Source organism: Culex pipiens, chromosome 2 (genome assembly GCF_016801865.2).
Source record: "Culex pipiens pallens isolate TS chromosome 2, TS_CPP_V2, whole genome shotgun sequence".
NCBI lineage: Eukaryota > Metazoa > Arthropoda > Insecta > Diptera > Culicidae > Culex > Culex pipiens.
The window spans coordinates 91,994,865-92,013,788 of record NC_068938.1 but is presented as its reverse complement, the minus strand read 5'-3'; the positions used below and the strand labels follow the sequence as shown (position 1 = coordinate 92,013,788).

The 18,924-nt window shown below is 36.3% G+C and overlaps 1 protein-coding gene across 1 annotated transcript; it reads left to right on the top strand.

The window, feature by feature from the left end:
• The first annotated feature begins 1,151 nt into the window (after nt 1-1,151).
• On the top strand, nt 1,152-18,270 carry LOC120428541 (uncharacterized). The gene is made up of 8 exons (XM_052708622.1): nt 1,152-2,218; nt 4,530-5,076; nt 13,981-14,097; nt 14,355-14,481; nt 14,595-14,758; nt 15,193-15,391; nt 17,448-17,909; nt 17,982-18,270. The coding sequence occupies exons 1-8, from the start codon at nt 2,016-2,018 to the stop codon at nt 18,140-18,142; spliced, it is 1,980 nt and encodes a 659-aa protein (XP_052564582.1). The 5' UTR covers nt 1,152-2,015; the 3' UTR covers nt 18,143-18,270.
• Nucleotides 18,271-18,924: the final 654 nt, after the last annotated feature.

Here is an 18,924-nt window from a genome sequence, read left to right as displayed (position 1 = left end):
CAGCTACCAGTACTATTATGTTCTAACAATAGCTGTTTCGAACCATCCGAATCGTATGACGAATAGATACCGTTCATTAAATTGCAGGAAAAAAAATCAACCATTCGAATATGTCAAGAAAAGTGTAACCATTCGGGAAATAGCACCATTTTAATTTTTTTATATGGTCGTGACATTATATCAACAATATCACAAATGGTAACCATACCAGAAATAATTTTCTTATGATTTCGACAGTTTCACCTTTGGTATTTGATTATGCGGGACGCAGTAGGCCGGGCCGCTTTAATGAGTGTAAAACACTTCGGGGGTTCTCGAAAGTACTGCAATCATTAATAATGACAAGAAGGAACTTGAGGCGTAATCTTACCATAAGTTCTTCCCGGATGCTTTCTTCGGACTGGCTGCGCTTGTGTTCGATTAGATTAGATTAGACAAAGTTGAACTCCCAAAATACGCATTTCTTAATGTTCGAAACTTGTTAATTTTTTTAGGGGACTTTTGCGGTTGAATTTAAGATGGATGGATCTTGTACATGAATTTGATTCTTTTTTAATGTGATTTTTGGAAAAAATCTAAAATATTGTCAAACAAAATTTTCAAAATCTTTTTTTTGGCACCGTTTTTAAATAATAAACATAGTAAGGTGACATTTTCCAAAAATTGTATAGTTTTTTTTGCAATTTAAAAATAATTCGCAAAGTAAAAAAAACTCCCGTAAACAATTTTAGCGAAAAGCTGAGACTTTGTTAATCGGACCGCTGGTTGCTGAGATACAGCCTCTTAAATCATAAATTTTGAGAAAAATAGTTTTTCTCAGTGTCATTTAACTAGCCCTCATTTTATAACATGTGATACCTCGATAACTATTGAGTCTATTTTCAATGTTAAAAAATTACAACTTTGTGAAATTTACTGCTCGTTTCAATAAAATTATTTCTGTTTTGCAACTGTCTCTTTTAACAGATCACTTTCAATTGCAAAATATTCGCAATCAAATATCTAGTTTCTGCACATTAAAAAAAAGATTCTGGGAATCTTGAACTTCATGCTTTGAAAAAGGAAATTATGTTAATGCAATTTATATAAGAGCCTTTTCAAATAAAAAATATATGTTAAATATATTCAAATCATGTTTTCATTAACTTTGAAACTGAAATCGATCTAACCAAATAGAAATATATTCAAACAATTTATTCTGATCTGAATTGATAAAAACCAACTGAGAATATTCAAAACACACCATTTGCGTTTTAAATCGTCTAACATTTAAGTATTGTCAAAACGTACATGATAACGCGACAACAGATTAACTCTCTCCACGTTGTCACCCATATATTTAAACCAGGAAAAAATAATCTTCAATCACAACCAAAATTGCCGCAGGCAGTACAAAAAAGCCTGTTTACTTTCCAACTCTTATCAAAAACATCCGACTAAGCCGCTACCGCCGCCGCAGGTTCCAAGAAAGCAAACCCCGGCAACACACACACACTGTAGGATGTTCTACCCAAAAGCAGCCAGCATCCAAGAGCTGCAAGTCACGGAGAACGCGAGACATATTTATTACACTGCCCCGAGCCATCGACGGCCGTTAATCAAATGTTGGTGCGCCATTAAAATCCGACGGAATTGAACGAATCGGGAAATTGTACTGTTTTGGGTTGTGTGCGATTCAACGGCAGAAGAGTTCAACTCCAAGGTCGCCGTTCGGGTGTCTTATGCAATCTGAAATATTGCCGATGTAGGATTATCAGTTCATGACCATAGACACAAGCTTTCATGTGGGGAAGAGTTAGGTTTTGCTGGAAAAAATTTTGTCAGTCATCATTGGAGGTTTGATTTGAAAACATGTTCTGGAATTTTGAGCAAGAGTAGATAGTGGATTAAAGTGGAACTATGAAGCTAACAGTGTTTGCAAAAATCTTAGTTATTGTACTTGTAGCGTTATTGAGCAATGAAATCGATGGCTTCTTAACGTTTAAATTAGATTTTAGTATGTTTGTTATAACGTTATGATTCTGAACACGAGAATAATCGGTTTAAAATTCGAAGGTTCGCTATGGGCAAAGCAACAGACCCGGCCCATCCAGGTTCCGTTGACGGCGAAGATGAAGACCTACGCCGGGGAAGAGTGTGACCGGGTTTGCAGTGCCACCGAGGCACCTCGCATTTGCTATTTCAAGTGGATCGCCGAGAGCTATGCAGCGATGGGATCGTAAGTTTAAAATATGTCACCCCTGCACAAAGATGTAAGACGATATAGATCCCGTATCCAGTTCCGGAGTTGCCGGTATGGGTCGAAAAAAACGGCATAACCGTAAATAGTCATATCTGAGCAATTCTCTACGAAATCGGTCTTTTATCTTCAATTTTAATTTTTGTATTTTTTAATCCGACTGAAACTTTTTTGGTGCCTTCGGTATGCCCAAAGAAGCCATTTTGCATCATTAGTTTGTCCATATAATTTTCCATACAAATTTGGCAGCTGGCGATGTATGAAAATTCAAAAATCTGTATCTTTTTAAGGAATTTTTTGATCGATTTGGTGTCTTCGGCAAAGTTGTAGGTATGAATACAGACTACACTGGAAAAAAATGATACACGGTAAAAAAAATTGGTGATTTTTTTATTTAACTTTTTATTACTAAAACTTGATTTGCAAAAAAACACTATTTTTATTTTTTTTTAATTTTTGATACGTTTTAGAAGACATAAAATGCCAACTTTTCAGAAATTTCCAGTTTGTGCAAAAAATCTTTGACCGAGTTATGAATTTTTTAATCAATTCTGATTTTTTAAAAAAATCGATATTTTGGTCGCAAACATTTTTCAATTTCACTTTTCGATGTAAAATTGAATTTGCAATCAAAAAGAACTTTAGTGAAATTTTGATAAATTGCACCGTTTTCAAGTTATAGCCATTTTTATGTAACTTTTTTCAAAATAGTCGCAGTTTTTCATTTTTTAAAATTAATGCACATGTTTGCCCACTTTTGAAAAATATTTTTTTTAAAAAGCTGAGCAAATTCTCTATATTACGCTTCTTCGGACTTTGTTGATACGACCTTTAGTTGCTGAGATATTGCAATGCAAATGTTTAAAAACAGGAAAATTGATGTTTTCTAAGTCTCACCCAAACAACCCACCATTTTTCAATGCCGATATCTCAGCAACTAATGGTCCGATTTTCAATGTTAAAATATGAAACATTTGTGAAATTTTCCGATCTTTTCGAAAACAATATTTTCAAAATTTTCAAATCAAGACTAAAATTTCAAAAGGGCCAAACATTCAATATAACGCCCTTTTAAAATGTTAGTCTTGGTTGAATTTTTTTGAAAATATTGTTTTCGAAAAGATCGGAAAATTTCACAAATGTTTCATATTTTAACATTGAAAATTGGACCATTAGTTGCTGAGATATCGACATTGAAAAATGGTGGGCTGTTTGGGTGAGACTTAGAAAACATCAATTTTCCTGTTTTTAAACATTTGCATTGCAATATCTCAGCAACTAAAGGTCGTATCAACAAAGTCCGAAGAAGCAAAATATAGAGAATTTTCTCAGCTTTTCAAAAATATTTTTTTTTAAAAGTGGGCAAACATGTGCACTAATTTTAAAAAATGAAAAACTGCGACTATTTTGAAAAAAGTTACATAAAAATGGCTGTAACTTGAAAACGGTGCAATTTATCAAAATTTCACTAAAGTACTTTTTGATTGCAAATTCAATTTTACATCGATAAGTGAAGTTGAAAATTTTTTGCGACCAAAATATCGATTTTTTGAAAAAAATCAGTATTGATTAAAAAATTCATAACTCGGTCAATGATTTTTTGCACAACCTGGAAATTTCTGAAAAGTTGGCATTTTATGTCTTCTAAAACATATCAAAAAATAAAAAAAAAATAAAAATAGTGTTTTTTTGCAAATCAAGTTTTAGTGATAAAAAGTTAAATAAAAAAATTACCAATTTTTTTTACCGTGTATCATTTTTTTCCAGTGTAGTCTGTACTCATACCTACAACTTTGTCGAAGACACCAAATCGATCAAAAAATTCCTTAAAAAGATACAGATTTTTGAATTTTCATACATCGCCAGCTGCCAAATTTGTATGGAAAATTATATGGACAAACTAATGATGCAAAATGGCTTCTTTGGGCATACCGAAGGCACCAAAAAAGTTTCAGCCGGATTAAAAAATACAAAAAAAATCAAATGACCGAAATCCTAGAGAACTATTCATCTTTCAAATTCATGAAGTTTAAAATATCGGATGATAAGGTATTTTTTCCATATAGTCGGAAGCGCAGAATCTCCAGAAGCCGGAGCTAAATTTTCAGAAGCCGGAGTTGGAGTCGGAATCACTTCAAAGCTATACGATTCCACAGTCCTGTTTTTCTTAAACTTTCAAGCCTCAATTATTTCAACTTAATGTTACCAAATTTGAATTTTAGTTCCCATAAACGAAAACAGAGTAATGAAGTTGGAATAACTTTTTATTCCTCCTAAAACATTCCAACAGGGCCTGCAAAGAGTGCCGATGGGGCAACCATTCCGACTGCTTCCACCCGCAGTGCATCACCGCCGACGGAATGGAACGGAGCGTGGTGACGCTGAACCGGCAAATCCCGGGACCCACGATCGCCGTCTGTCGGAACGACGTCATCGTGGTGGACCTGCTAAACCACATGGAGGGCTCGGCCGGTGCGATTCACTGGCACGGCATGCACCAGATGCAGACGCCCTGGATGGACGGCGTTCCGATGGTGACGCAGTGTCCGATTCCGTTCGGGGACATCTTCCGGTACGTGTTCAACGCCAGCGAGCCGGGAACGCAGTTTTACCATTCGCACGCCGGACACCAGAAGGCCAACGGGCACTTTGGGTCGCTGATCGTGCGGAATCCGAGTGATTTGAACAGAGAGTTGTATGATGCGGATCTGACCGAGCACATCATTATTATCGCGGACTGGACGCTGGACATGGCGGAGAAGTACGTTCCGGGGCTGCAAAGTAGCACCATCCAGATGGATTCGATTTTGATCAATGGAAGGGGAAGGCATTTTGATGTGAGTATAAAGGTGTAACACTGGACTCACAATCCAGAGGTCGCCGGTTCGAATCCCGCGGCGGGCGCTCTCAAATTCTTTGTGTAAATATGGGTATTCGGCGCCGTCGCTCCGTGCCATACTTTCATACACTTAGAAGTCCAGGGCGGTGAAGTCCTTGTAGATAAAAAGGAACACACTAGTGGTTGGTACTAGCAATGGTGGCCGACAGCTATAAAGTCAACTTCGTTTTAAAAAGGTGTAACAGAGCGACCCAATTTTGTTGGGCATCATCTCTTTGATGTACTGAGCTGCAATCCCAGATATGAGCTTGATTGGTTGCGATAGAAGCTGGCGCTAAGGATCTGAATTTTTTCATGGGATTCAATCCGTAAAACTTATGCTCTTTGGTTTTTGCCATGAATGAGTTCATTAACAAAGTTTAAATTTTTCTAAAACCTCATGAGTTTATAGTTTATGTTCCAGTTAACAACTTTGCCAAATAGTGCGAAGAGTTTCATCCACTTTGAATAATGATCAAAATTCAACAAAATTCTGTTGTGTGCTATCTTGTGACAACGACTATAATGGTCGAAAATTAGTTTAATGACGTTTTACTCTACTTAACAAACACTACAAGAAGCTTTAGCCCGATTTTGGGAATTCGCTTCCGTTTCCCGGAAATCGCAAAACACACTTGTGACATAGGCCAACTTATCATCAAAATGATCGTGCAACATGTTTTTGGAAAGTGTGGATTTTTTGCTTATTTTTTTCACAAATTTGTAAAAAAATTACAATTTTTTTAAAGCATTCCCATCTTTTGTTTTAGAAAATATATCGGTTAAGTCGGATGAACCATTTGATTTGAGCATATTTCAGTTTGTATGGGAATTCACACTTGTGACACGTAGTACAATTCTACTTTCAAGGCACACTTGTGACACGTGCTTTTCAGATTAATACTGTATCTTTTATCTGGTGTAGCCAAATTAGTTGAAACTTGGAGCGTTTGTTTAGCGATAGTATACGAACTGATTGCTTCAAACAGTTTGACTCTATCATTCATAGTTTTGAAAATATTTTCCATCAAACATCAAAAATCTTTTTTTTTCGAAAAGTACTAAGTGTTCGACAAAAGATATATAACACTTTAAATAAACAAATCTATAGCACGCGATGTGAACAATAACAAACACGTTTTGTTTGGCTGACCATTCTGAGCATTTCCTGAAGTTTGGTTGAATTTGGTTGCCGAGGTCTTGAGTTATAATTTAAAATGTGTATGATGTCAGGCATGTACGTGTGTCCAACAGCTTCTGTCGGAATTCCCTTTGGCCACACGGAGAAAAAAGAGTTCCCAAAATCGTGAACAAGCGTTCATGAAAATGGGAACCTCGAACAAAGTGTTCAAATCCCATGGTACGATTTTGAAAAACGTACCATGAAATTTGAACACTTTGTTCGTGGTTCCCATTTTCATGAACGCTTGTTCACGATTTTGGGAACTCTTTTTTCTCCGTGCAGGTGTAGTAATTTTCAGAGTGTGTCGAAATAGCACGATCAGATCAAAACTTCTTTCATATGAAAAGTGACTACAATGCACGGAGTTTTTTTAAGGATTTTGTTGAATATCTCAGGATTGTAATCAAATTTTGGGGATTTGTGAAGGTTAAAAGTTGAAGCATTGAAAGCTGAACAAATTCGGCCCAAAATTTACGTGCGACAGGATAGAACGTTTCGAATGATTGTTTGCAACCTAGTTAGTGATAGAGTGATTCAATGAGTTACCGAATGAGTAAAAAGTAAGTGAACGAGCAAGTACATGTGAGTCATTCTCTGCAAACTCACACGAAATCGGAAAAAGTTGCCCCAATCCCTCTTAAATGTTTGTGAAACTTTAATCTAATGTGTAATTTTGTTCCCTCATCTCGAATCCGAGCTTCATTTTTCGTCACCTCGGGGCGGTACAACCCCTTTCTTTTTTTAATATTCGAAAAAGACGTATTTTTCATTAATTTTAAGCTGAAATGGTGATAATTTAGCAATTGGGTTGCAAGGGGACTTTTATGTAAAATTGGACGTCCATTTTGATTGCGTACTAAAAATGTCTAAGAACCGTATTATCATTGAATAAAATACAAAAAATGTTAAAACAAAATCTTTGCCATGTTTTGTTACTCAACTGTAAATTACAAAAAAAAAGATGTAAAAAAACTGATTTTGTTAGTAACCATAACGAGCAATCGCGATCAGGGGTGTGTTTGATGGGCTTGAGCTAGGTAGATGCGCATTTGGCTGAGGGCGCCTACAGTGCATACATGATTTTTAGGGCGCTGACAGTCACTAACTGATATGTGAGGCGCTTATAGTGGAAACGTATTTTTAAACTTAAAAATAAAACAAAATCCTAAAGTACCTAAACATACACATGGTTTTTGATGGTTAAACAAAGCGTAGATTAAATTAAAAATTAAAAAAAAATATATGGTAAATTTACCTATTTTAACAAAGTAGTACTTATATAACGTAAGTTTAATTTTGGGGATTAAAGATTACTATTTTTGCATATTTTTTTTTTTTTGGTACGATTTCTGCTGATATTTTTTTTCTGTGATTTTGAATCAATATTATTAGAAATTAAAAAAAGTCTTGTCGCAAAAAGAACGATACACGCCTGTGAATCCGTTGCCGAAACTGCAAGGTTGAAGAGGGCTAGATTATAAGGTGTTACGTCGATTCCGCATTATCAGAAATAAAAGTTATTTTATGTTTTAGATTTTTTTTGCATTCAAAAATGTACGCACCTTCCCGCAAATTTATTTTAGGAAAATTTCAAAAATTCTTTAACGGTTAGTAAGGTAATTCGCTTAGCTAAACACTTGCTAGAAAGTGTCAAAGATTTCAAGAACCTATAGGTTTGAAAACATTATTTAGTAAACTTCAAATATAAGATCAAAACAGACAAACAGTGACTTTTGCCCTTAACTTACGCAAACTTCACATTATTTTTGAAAATTCATAAAATTGATTCTAAACCTAGTCGTAAACCCTTTCTTTGTCCCGTCCTACTCGATAATGAAAATGCCCATCCCCCAACGTGGACAAATAAAAATGTTTTGTCTGCAGCGTGGAAAAACGCAACCCATTGCAATGAAACAATAGAATCTTTTAGTTATTTAAAATTGTTAAGGTCGCACCTATCATAAAAAGATAGCTCTATCTACACATAATTAAATTTGATCCATTTTGGAATTGATAATAAAAACTGACTCTCGCGTATTCAATCCAGAAGTCAGAATTATATATTAACAGGGTATCCAGATCCACGGTAAGTTTCGGAGAACAAATCTAAGATAAAAGTGAATATTTTTTATCGATTTTAATGTATATTTCTATGAAAAATCACATGAAATTGATAGAAACACGTACATTGATATTTATCAAATTTGTCATGAACATGCCTTGAATGACTTGAACGGGACCATCCATAAACCACGTGGTCACTTTAGGAGGGTATGGTGATTGTCCACGATCCATACAAAAAAGTTTTTTTTTTGTATGGACAATTGTCCACAAGAGGGGGGGAGGGTGGTGGAGGTAACAGATTCCCAAAAAAGTGTCCACGTGGTTTATGGATGGTCCCAACTTGAAAATAACATATATAAAAAAATCCTTATTCAGTTATCCGAAAAACACAATTACTTAATAAGGAAAGGAGGCAGAATTCCTAAAATAAAGGAATTTCGTACTTTTTTTTTATTTCAGTGTATGGCTTTTGAACTTTATCTTTGCAATCAAATCGGAGAAAACAGATTGACTAGCTCTCAATAACATAATCTGATGCGGTTTAGTATTACCTAAAGCGTCCAATTTCCCAGGGTTACAAAATTCCCGGGAAACGGTAAATTTTAAATTTATTCAAAATTGTTCTTATATTGGTTCTGGTTAATATTCTTCAACAAAATTGTATAAAATAGCAACTTAAATGATCAAATTAAGTGCGAGGGTCAATTAATGCCTTAACTGCTTGCAAAAACATTTTCAAGAAAATATATTAATATTCTAAATTTATAGACTATTTCTAAATTTACTAGTATTTTTTTTTTTGCAGTGATATTTTTCCAATCACAGTCTTTTGACGGCGAGTAAAATGAATCCATGCTTCAAAACCATAACATTGCTATTGAATATGGCTCTGTGAACAGTTTGAGAGAATATGATAAAGAATAATATTGAGACGACGTTAAAATGAAATACAAAATAATGAAGAAAATATGGATTTGTTGGCAAATCGTTTTTCTTGAACAAATCTTACTTATTTGAGCTCATGAATAAATAGATAAGCATTGAATTCACCTTAAAAATCAGCTTTTTCACTTGAAATATCATTTTCATAAAATCACCTTCTACATAATACGAAGTGGTTTTTTTTAATGATTCAGCTTAATAAATGATTTCGTCTAAAAGAATTTTCATAGCAATAAAAGTAGTTCAGTTCATATTAAACCTCTTACGCCCTTGTTAGCTCAGGTTTTTTTTCTTGATATTAAACTGTTAACACTTTTTAACAAATTTACCAATATTTTTTTTGAATAACCCTCTCTGAGACATCAATTGATATTTTTTTCAATTTTCATCCAATTTGGCCATGGTAAAAAAACCGTAAAAAAACATAATTTGATCTTGGCAGAACAGGATACCTAAGTTTTAAATGATGTAACAACAATTTTTGTTTAAAAAATTAACCAAAATTATAATAGTTAATTTTCATTTCATAATATCGTAATTTTTGTTGCTCAACGAATAAACAAGATCCCAGTTGTGAAAGCTTCAGAAACTAATATTTTTTGAAATATTTATACTTTGATATGAAATTTTCAGGCGAACTGAATGGTTATAAGAACAATAAATTGAAATGAATAAAATAAAATTGAGTTTTTCATTACTATTTTTTGAAAATTTAAAAAAATGTGCCAAAAAGTTAAGAAAATTATGAAACTATATTATGCGCAATTATCGTTACTTTTAACGGCATTGCTTTATTGAGACAAGAAATTGATATCAAAATTTTATTTAATTTCTTTAAAAAAATAAATATGAGCATTCAAAATGTCTCAGTTAACTCTTCCTAATGTGTAACTAAGCGAAATTCGCATATTTCAGCTAGTAACGAACAAATACTGATATTTTATTGTGAGAACTTGTTCCGAAAATTGTTCTTAGAGATCTAATTGATAAAGTCTAGATTATACAAAGTGGAATCAAATTAGATAATTTATAAGAATATGTGCAACTTGCATAGATTATGTATATGTATTAGGATGTAACAAAAATTACATTTTGGCGGGCATTCAGAGGTTTGTTTCGGTGGTCATACTGAGCTCAAATCCCAAATATGAGCTTGATTGGATGTAACAGGAGCTGGCGCTTTGCATTTGAATTTTAAATGGGATTTAACCCGTAAAAAGATATTTTTTCAAAAATGTAATTTTTTAAGGCACTTTGGCCACTGAAGCGCTTATTTTCAACATCACTGGCGTGTAGGCCCGATTCTTGCACATCTTTTGGTATATATAACATTGATATTTGGAGCACCCCGAAGCTCGGTACAGACCTTCAAAGTTTGGCATTTTTTCGAAAAATCGATCCCAGCATAATCAAATGGTGTCTCGGACGCCGCGAGATGCGACTATATCTTTTTTACGATTCAGTAGCCAAAGTGCTTAAAAAATATAATAAGCATATTGTTTCAATCAATTTTCAGTGACTTTCCAAAGAAAATCTGATAAGATCGTTATAAAATTCTTACATTCTTAGAAGAAGTTGCACTTGGGGCTTAATATTATATTTCAATTTACCCCTCAAAATTTCGGGAAATAGACTTTCTTACAAGGTGCAAAATATCAGACCTACCTTATTTATCTAGGAGAACTCTAAATAATCACACCGTGTACATTGTACACTGTATGATTTAATTAAAATCAAACTATGTTTCATTTCCCATATCAGTTCTCGATCTATAAAGTAAACGAAATCACTTAGTAAAGTCCTCTACTAGAATAAAGTTGCCACATAGAGCGATTTGTTTTGAGTCCCTATCACTTCGAAAAAAACCTTAACCAGAAGCGAAGATCTCTTTCATCAAAAACTAAAACAGCAATTAAAAAAGTAATATTAATGGAGTTCATTTCGAGGTGCCTGTCCGTCGGGACGCATTTTTTTTCGCGTTCCGTTTTCGTCGATCGTCGTCGGTGTGTATTTCGGGTGAGTTCGTGCGTGTGTGTGTGAAGGTGCGGCTAGCTCTGGTTGTCATGATGACAGCAGAGCTGAGCCAGTTCATTTCGAGGTGCCTGTCCGTCGGGACGCATTTTTTTCGCGTTCCGTTTTCGTCCATCGTCGTCGGTGTGTTTTTCTCGTTAGTCATGTATTTGATACACATCACAGTCGGATTTATTTGTTCTATGATTTGCAATTGTTTCACGGGAAGATTCTTTTTAAATTGCGTCAGCAAAATATAAATTATCATTCAATTCGACCATTCGTTTCCCGCGAATCACGGCGACAAATATTGTTTCAACGCGATTGTTCAAGTCCTTCAGATAACATCATAAATCTTCAGTCATTAATTGGTCGCTCATCTTATAATAATTTAAAAGTATAAATAGTCTCAGGGCAACTCTACGTAAATATGTTACGCTGAGTTTAATATTTCACCTTTTAATCACACATAATTTTGATTCTATCTTTCCACAGCCGGCTGTCTAAGATTGAATCATTTATGTTAAACTCAACACCAAATAACCGGGAACGGTCTCATCCGCATCATCCGATTGTTTGCCTTGAGAATACATAATACATCACCCTATTCAACAAAATTCATTGATTATTGGGCCACATCATCATCCTCTATGATGAATCCTGGCCATTACCCTTCCCCACTAACAAAATCCCAAGTAGAAGTAGTTTTCCGGCACACGCGGGGGTGTGGATATCGTATAGAACCCACCCTTGGTAGCAGCCTGTGCTAACTAACATTCCCGTCCCATCCCCTCGAGATCTACAAACTGACATGGCGGGCGCCGTTGGTGGCCAACGACTGTTTCCTATTCGCACCGGCTCTAGTTTTGATGATCGTGATGTTTTATCTTTTCAGCGCATTCATGCATGCTGTTGATAAGGGAAACATCATTTGATCGTTGAAGCGTGTGACCAGTTGTGCTGATGGGATATTACGGTCCTGTTCAGCAACGGAGAAGGACAACCATGGGTGGTCTCTCATGCTCATGCTCATGCTCATGCTCAATTAAAAAAGTAATATTAATGGTACTGATTTCAAAAGTATTCTTTTTTTCAAAGCTTCGGGGTAAATGTTCCGAAAAACTCTACCCGTCAAAAATCATCCTCTGTTAGAGGATAAAAAGAGTAAGTCAGCCTACACAAGTCATCTGTTGGAAACATGTTAACAAAGCGATGCATAAGATTTGCATGCCCTGTGAGGCTGTTGCTGCGAAGTGGTTGTTCAAGAATGCTACACCGTTAAATACTGTAAGCACAGAGATAAAGGATGAATAGCACGTATTTACAATATGAAAGATGATAGTGTTCTCATAAACATTGATGATCGTGCCAAAAAAAAATAAAACGCATTACGCAAATGAATGACGAATGAGATTTTGCGCACTTCCAAACAAATAAAAAATAAATCAATGCGATTGTGCTATTAAAACGAGCTCCAACATTTTTACCAATTCGGAGTATCGATTCACCTGAAGGGTAGGCTTACTCCTTCAATATGAGAAAGTCATTTGAAATCATTGGTCCAAATTTGATACATTTTGGTGAGCGAGTTGGCTTCTCTCGCTCTTGGGGAAACATATAGTTGCGTGCGCACAACAACCAAAAATCATTTAGTTAAATAAAAAAAACTTATGCATCGCAAGAGTGACAAAGCTAAATTTAAATAAAACAAACAACAAACCATCGCGCAGCGATCGCGCATCGACTTAGCGACTTTGCGACAGACTGCGACAGCACTACCTTGGAACACTGAAATGTTTGGTTGACTTTCCAGAAAGAGTGCATATGACTTGAAAAAAAGAAAAGGGCGCTTCAAAATTGAGCCAAGAAATTGATGAAACTTGGTGCAAGCCCTTTTATGGTCAAAAATATCGTTTAACTTGAATATTTTTCCTTAAAAAATAAATAAATTTAAGCAAACAGCTAAGTAGATGTCATCTACTCAAATCTACCCATAAGCACACCCCTGATCGCGATTTAAATTTTGAAAAAGTAAATTTTTTGTTTCTCTTTGTTTTGTCGTTTGTATCTTTCACGGGTGTTCTTAAAAGCCCATTATCAACAACAACCGACTTTTTCAAAACTATTTCTTTCTTAAAATCGTAATAAGGGACAATCTATAAACCACATGGACACTTTTGCTGAAATGCTGAATTGCTGTCTTTTCCCCTCCCCTTTCCCGTCTAGCCCCCTCCGTCTCGTATGAAAAATGGACCTCAGATGACCAGGGATCAAAATTATCTCTTCGGACAAAGTGTCGCGCAAATCAAGAGGCAGGAAAAGGGTTCAGGGAAACTGCTGTGTGAATTGACAGGTGTTAATTAATCAGCTCATAAGTGAGCAAGCGAGTGTGTGAGTGAATGAGTAAACTTGTTGGAGTGCAATAGTAAAACAGTATTTTTTGCCTTTATTGGTAGTTTGATATTTATGTAAATTATGAAATTTGTGTACTTTTTAGGGTTTTAATCATCTTCGCAACGATACTTTGACAAATCGAATATGTATAAACAAAAATCTAACACAATCCATGTCGCATATCTGAATTCTTAGATCTATTGTTCTACAAATTCAATTCAATCAATGTAATACAAACAAGCAACAAATATCTAATATTGCATTTTCCAGGAAGAAGAACAAGAGCTGCAACAGTCTCCGCTGACGGTTTACCGCGTAGAGCAGGGCAAACGCTACCGCTTCCGGGTAATCAGCAGCGGTAGCCAGTTTTGTCCATTTCAGTTACAAGTAAGTAACAAACCACTACGATCTGAACCAATCACACGGAGAAAAAAGAGTTCCTAAATTCGTGAACAAGCGTTCATGAAAATGGGAACCTCGAACAAAGTGTTCAAATCCCATGGTACGATTTTGAAAAATGTACCATGAAATTTGAACACTTTGTTCGTGGTTCCCATTTTCATGAACGCTTGTTCACGATTTTGGGAACTCTTTTTTCTCCGTGCATGGATGTGAGCGTCTAATAATTAATTCGCTTCTTCCAGATTGAACACCACAGGATGCAAATCATTTCGACAGACGGTGGCGCTGTCCAGCCGCTGGTCGTGGACACGCTCGTTTCGACGTCCGGCGAACGGTACGATTTCGTCCTTTCGGCAGACCAAAAACCAGGTCCGTACACGGGCCCTTCGACAAACACTGGCCACCACCACCACTTTGTAATCCCAAAATGCGATCATTGATTCATTTGTGTTTGTGTGTGTCCTTTTTCTCTGTCCAAACAGGAAACTACTGGGTACGAGTACGAGCCATCGGCTTTTGTGACATCCAGCGGAAGGAGGAGTATGCCGTCCTTTCGTACTCGCCACCGGCCGACGTCAGCGACCAAGAGTTGGCCTTTCCGACGGTGGAACCTCCCGGCTGGGACGAGCCGTATCCGGTTGGTGTGGTAAGTGGAACTGAGCCGTTGGTCAATCCTGTTGAAACTGTAATTGTCACACTGATCTAGTAAGTAATTGATACTTACACAAATAGTTATAGCAAAACATTTTTAGACGATTATCAACGCAGGAAAATTTATTGGTTATAAAAACTTGGAAGCTTTTAGAAAATATATTTTTAGTTGTGTTTTAAATTTCTTTGGAGGTAAACGAATCGCTTTGCACTCTTCAGCAATCTTGTTACCTGGAAAGCTCATGAAATGGTTGAAAAAATCAAAAAAAAATTTAGAGGCATTACCGGAAAAAAGCTTTTTGCTCGAACCATTAACGTTTTATACTCTTAGTACTAAATCCAAATTGATTCCATCCAAAGCAATTTATCATAAACAAACCTTCACACCGGGGGTCTCAAATATTCCATTTGTTTTTTTTTTCGTGTCAGATCCTGAACCACCCAAACACCACCTGCTACCAGCCCGGGGATCAGTCCGTGTGTGCCGCTGACCTGGAATCCCACGAAGTTCACCGGGACGATGCCCTGATCGATGCGAAGCCGGACAAAAAGTTTTACATCGCATTTGACACGTTCCAGGCGGACACCAACCTGCTGTTCTCGGAAAACGGATACGTCCGCTACATGAGTAAGTGGGAGGTTTTATATTTTTTTTTTTCGCTTCAAGCTTGGTAAATAAAACCGTTGGTAGCGTATTGTGTGCGAGTACGTTGTACACGAACAATGGTGCTGCAAATACCTCGAATTAACAAAATACCGGTTTTACACCAGCAAGTGACAACAGCTTTTTGCCGAATGGAATTACGCGATTTTTTTTATATGTGACGCTTTTAAACGGGATACAATTCATTTATCGGAGTACCCAATTTAGACGAATTGTTCCTTTGTAACTCTGGCCAAATTCGAAAATTCTGGTGTTTATATTTTGTTGATAAGTATCGCTTTATCTTTATACATTTAACAAAGACGGATCTCAAATATTTCGATAAAAATAATGTCTTTTCCAATGTGCCCAGTAATTTTGAATATCTGACGGGGTTCGATTCAACAACCAATTTTAAGTTAAAAGACATGATATTGTCTAGTTGATGTTGATTAATAGAGCTGAATAAAAAATATAATGATAATAAGAAATTCTCAACCGTTGTAACGTCACGCTACATATTTGCTCGTTGAACAGAAACCAAAACTTCAAATCCTAAACGTTGATTCTTATGGCAAATGTAACGTATTTTGGAATCTGTAAAATATGAAGTTGTTTTCTTTCATCTTTCCAAGTTATAGCAAAAAACTGAAAAAAGAAACGTTAAACCGTTTTGTAGCGCTAAGACAGAATGTGTCTATCCAGATTTTTAAGCGAAGATGGCGTTACGAATGGTGCACGCCCGAAATGTCAAAAGTGCGCAGTGGTACCAACATAACCCTCTACAACCCAACCCCGCCTTTAGGCGGGCTTCGATTTAAAAAATCGCCAATAATCCATTTTTCAACCAATTTTTGATCTTTGAAAAGCATTGGAAAGAAGAACTCATAAAATTTTAGAAAATTTATGGGTTTGAAGTTTTACTTGTTTTATGTGACTTTGCTGATGTTATTCAAAATGTCATTTTTAAGGGGTCAAATTTGGCTGCGTTTTTTACTAACATTTCCTATATTTTAACTAAAATGAAGTTTGCAGTAATTTTAATGCCTCTACGCATGTTTGTACAATTTAAATGATAATGGTGCCATTTTATAGCAGAAAATGTGAAAAACAAGCAAAAAATTTAAAAAGTGACTGTAAAAACATGCAAAAAAAGGCAAAATGTAATGATAGGAGGTGGTAGAATATTCCAAATAATATCAAAAAAAAAAAACTAAACATGATAAATGCAAATTAAAATACTATAAATGAAACAACAAAAAATATAAAACAAGAGAATTGAAGTTTTTCGTAGAACAAAAGTTGCTCAAAATGACCTCCTGAACACGGGAAAAATAAAACCTTTCGAAAAAAAATTTGGGCAGTAGAGGGATAAGAAAAAAAAGTATGGCTGTTATGTTATCGTAGCGCCATCTTCGCTTAAAAATCTGGTTACCATCACCACATCACATCATTATTTGTATTATAGAGGGTGACGATTCTCGAGATTTTCAATTTCCCGGGAATCGAGAGTTGAATTTGGCCATTTCCCGGGAATTCCTGGTTTTTTTTTGTTGACTATGCCAATAGTGCAAAATTAAAAAAGAAAAGTAATAAATTTGTTTCTTTTCAATGAATTCAGTAACAATTAATTCATACTTCTCGCTTACTTTTTCAAAATGTCCTATGTGCATAGGAAACCCTAGGCGCACCAGAAAAATTTTGAGCCCGATTGGAGAACTTTTTTTCGGTTTAGGCTCTTTTCAAATGGAATTGCTGTATAATTAACCATATTTTTTGAACTGCGTACAATTAAGCAAATTTAGCCTTCTTACAATGTAATCCTGCACCTAAGCTTGAATTCGGTTTTCCGCTAATTAGCACCGTTTAGATAATTCATAATTTGGCAGGTAGAAATCCCTCCCAAATCATTACTGCCGAGGTCAGCTTAAATAATTCATTATCAATCTGGCACCGGTCAGTCGGTCCAAGTCACGAAAAGAGACTCTGGCAGAACTCAAAAGGATGACGAATTTCTTGTATCTCCCTCCCCCTCTCCCAGCTGTGGCCCTAACGTTCAACAACATTGGCATCACGAATAACATCAGCATGGTGAACTTGCCGTTTCCGCCGTTGACCCAACCGGACCTGCTGGCCACGGTGGCGGACCAATTTTGCAACTCGACCTCCAAACCGGCCCGTTGCCTGCCCGACCGGGCCTGCTTCTGCACCCACCGGCTCCAGGTGGCGCTGAACGACGTGGTCGAGATGTCACTCATCGACGATGCCGACCAGATCCGCGAACTGTACCACCCGTTCCATCTGCACGGCCACCGGTTCATCGTGATGGGCCAGGGCCAGGTGCCACCCGGGACACGACGCCAGGTGGACAAGTTTGCGTGGTTAAAAGCCCAAGCCCCCCGACGCGGTGGCATGCCGGACAGCCATAATCCACCCTACAAGGACACCGTGTCCATCCCGAGCCGGGGCTACACCAGAGTTCGGTTCCGCGCCGATAATCCAGGTTAGTTGAGCAGCCACCACGAGTGAGTGCAAGTTTGTGTCACTTTTTGAACATTTCGCGTCATTTTTGCAGGCTTCTGGCTGGTGCATTGTCATTTCGAGTGGCACCTTGGCATCGGAATGTCCCTCATCCTGCAGGTGGGAGATGTCGACCAGATGAAAAAGCCCCCGCCCGGATTCCCCACCTGTGGCCACTACAGACCGGACGCGGAGAGTATTCTGGGAATGGTTTGAATATTGAGTGCAGGCTTAAATTGAGGACAGCTCGAAGCTTGTGTTGTGGGTTGTGAAATTTAATTACCAACGGTTAATTTTAGTGATGAAAATAGAGTACGATAATTAAATAAGAAATTTTAAAAATCGAGAACAAATAGACCTCACAGTTGTTTTTGTTTAGCACCCCAAAATACTTAACAAGCAAGATGACAAATTCCAGCTCTTGGAAACTTGAATAATCAGGCCCAAAAAATTGATGCAACAGTTTTTCGGAATGAAAAATGAATCAATTTTCGCAGTAACAAGGAAATTCTACGAATTATTCATTTTTATCATTGAAAATCGAACCATTAGTTTCTGAGATATCGGCAGTGACACTTACAAAGCTTAATTTTTTTGTCGCTAGAAATAAGGCTGGTACAAATTTTATTTAAAGTTTTTGTCTTTAAAGTTGGTCTGAAAATCAGGGGGCAAAAAAATATTTGTTCAAAAAACTTCAAAATTTCAAGGGAAATTTTAGTGCAATCAGCTGAAATTGGTTTAAAATGCATTCCCCTGCGTTTAAAATCATTTTTAGCATGTTTGGGTTGATTTAAACATCTCTTGAATTTTTGAAAATTTTCGATGTTTAGTATCGCAAAAAGTTTTTTTTTCGCTATTTTTTTATTTTTGTCAAATCTTACTTTTTTGAAAACTAATGATTGCAAAACAACTGAACTAGTGTAAAATGCATTTTAAAACACTTTTGCATTCAAATGATGGGATTATGGCCTGTTATTTAAATTTTTATATTTTTTTTT

Bases quoted from the DNA above. Each gene is read 5' to 3' on its own strand.
- LOC120428541 (XM_052708622.1), top strand. From the start codon at position 2,016: ATGATTCTGAACACGAGAATAATCGGTTTAAAATTCGAAGGTTCGCTA. The intron at 2,219-4,529 runs GTAAGTTTAAAA...ACATTCCAACAG, and splicing joins AGCTATGCAGCGATGGGATC to GGCCTGCAAAGAGTGCCGAT. The intron at 14,759-15,192 runs GTAAGTGGAACT...TTTTCGTGTCAG, and splicing joins AGCCGTATCCGGTTGGTGTG to ATCCTGAACCACCCAAACAC.